The sequence below is a fragment of the Cricetulus griseus genome, chromosome 4 (genome assembly GCF_003668045.3).
Source record: "Cricetulus griseus strain 17A/GY chromosome 4, alternate assembly CriGri-PICRH-1.0, whole genome shotgun sequence".
Classification (NCBI taxonomy): Eukaryota; Metazoa; Chordata; class Mammalia; order Rodentia; family Cricetidae; genus Cricetulus; species Cricetulus griseus.
Genome location: NC_048597.1, coordinates 70,017,763 through 70,020,121, shown reverse-complemented (window position 1 = coordinate 70,020,121; position 2,359 = coordinate 70,017,763). Strand labels below are relative to the sequence as shown.

General features: G+C 42.9%; 1 gene segment (V, D, J or C); it reads left to right on the top strand.

The window, feature by feature from the left end:
• Positions 1 to 1,495: 1,495 nt before the first annotated feature.
• LOC118238732 lies at positions 1,496 to 1,999 on the top strand. The segment is given in 2 exon segments: positions 1,496 to 1,541; positions 1,662 to 1,999. Coding segments are annotated over 2 exon segments (384 nt in total).
• The last annotated feature ends 360 nt before the right edge of the window (positions 2,000 to 2,359 follow it).

Here is a 2,359-nt window from a genome sequence, read left to right as displayed (position 1 = left end):
CTAGTTAGGAATAACTTTCCTATTGTTTAGGGTTGGGATTGGAAGGAGGTATTCATGTTTGGACACATCGTTCAGATGACTTTAGGGTTTAGCTGAAATAGACATAGTTAGGATGTGCAATAGCAGATTATTGCATCTTATTGTATTTCACCTTTATGATTGTTAATTTTGGAAAGTTTACACTGTTATGTTTTAATCCTCTTTTCGACTAAATGGGGAATTGTAGGGGACAGTAAGCCTCGCCTGTTAGAGGCTGGTTACAGGTGTGCCTGACCACGCCTGTCAAGGCATGATCAAGGTGAGATCAAAATCACTCGGGATAGGTTCCTAAGGAACAGCGAGCACATGGAAGCCCCTCTCCTTCCCCTTCTCCCTGGCCTCGCTGCTCAGCTGCCCTGGGCACGCTCTGGCTTGCATTTGGCTGGTATTTATCTCAATAAAGATATCTCGACCTTACGGATTATGGATTGTCTCTTGAGTCATATAATAGTTCTCAGAATCCCACAAACTTCCATTTCTAAGTAATTTAGGATTTAAAAAATGAAGTGGGAAATATATAATCTAGGGGCTTAGTTTCTCCACAAACATATATGGAAACCTGCAGACTTGGATTTGTTCCTGGTAGGAGCTAATGGAGAAGATGGGCTCACTCTTCTCAATTCCCCCAAGCCTATTATTTGTTAGGCTGTTCTTTCCTCTATTCAGGGTACTTAGAATCCTATTTCTCAGGCTGGAACATACAGATTCACAGCTAGGAGTGTTCTAGCAAATTTCTCTACTTGGTAACTGGAAAATTTAACCTCTTCTCTCACCAGTTATGTGGAATACAGGTATGGAATGTGCTTTAACAGTCTCAAATAATCGCTTTATCCTGTGATCTAGGAGGGTTTGGAGCCTCTAATGGAGGAGGTAGTCTCCTTCAACTTTACCATCTTCAGAAATCTTATCTTCTACAGCAACTGTTGAGACTGGAGTTCACATTCTTTCTGATGTTTGCTACCCTCAATAACAACAACAAAAGGAATAAATACATCAGAAAGAGTAAGAGTAGTAACTCTTAGTGCATCTGAATAGAAATGAAGGTTTAGTTGTTCAGAAAGCACTGGGTTTTGTTCAGAACCCACAGGGCTAGTGATTGTAAGAGTCAAAGATGTTTTAGGGAGGGCAGAAACCTTAAGCGTTGGCACCTGCCCAGGATAGATGTCTTCTCCAGCCACTAGGGGGCACTGCCAGCCACATATTAGCTTAGTGTTGACAGGCTCTCAGCTGATTTTTCCTTGCCCAGCAGCATTTCCTGTGCATTAAAAAGTAAGTTCTCTCTAGCTTTTTTTTCCTCAGATGGGGCCTAAGCTTCTGTTGAAGGAGGGACTTTCACAGCCTCCTGGACAGGGGACATTTGCATAGCAATGATCTTCTCTGAGGACAGGGACAGATAAGAAGGGACTGTCTCTCAGTATGTTGTATGGCTCCAGGAGAAGTTTTAGGTGTCTCCATCATGATCTGGGCTCCAGTTCTCCTCACTTTCCTCGCTTATTGCACAGGTGGCTGTTTCCATGGGATTCTGAGAGTGTGAACAGGAGAAATGATAGTCTCTTCCCAGATTCCTAGAAACTGGCCCTGTGTGGTCCTCACTAATACTCTGTTTCATTCCATCCTCCCAGGGTCTTGTGCTGAGGTTGTGTTCACCCAGCCCCAATCTGTGTCCGGATCTTTGGGCCAGGAGATCAGCATATCCTGCACCCGCAGCAGTGGAAGCATTGGAAGTAATTATGTACACTGGTATCAGCAGCATTCGTCAAACAAACCCCGTCTACTCATTTACCGTTATGATCAAAGACCCTCTAGCATTCCAGACCGGTTCTCTGGCTCTAAGGACACCTCCTCCAACTCTGGAATTTTAACTATCTCCAGGTTGCAGCCTGAGGATGAAGGTGACTACTATTGTCTGTCTAGTTATGACAGCTATTTCACACAGAGAACCAGACTTATGGGGAACTAAGACAAAAACTCTTTAGAGCATCACCTCCTTCAACCTTGAAAAATCTAGCCATTCTGTCTTGTTTTGGAAATTTTTGATCAGTAGTCCCATTTACTTCCTAAAATACAACTTACTTTCTGTCTGTCTATCTCTCTTTATCTATCTATCTATCTATCTATCTATCTATCTATCTATCTACCTATCTATTCTCATGATCAACTATCTATCATCTACTTATCAGTCTGTCCCTCCATCTCTGTCTCTCTTTCTCTGTCTCTGTCTCTCTCTCTCTGACTCTCAGCCTTCCCATACACTACTGGGTCCAAGACTGTGTGAAGCCGGACTGAGAAAATCGTATTTCTAGTGATATTTTTCTCCACA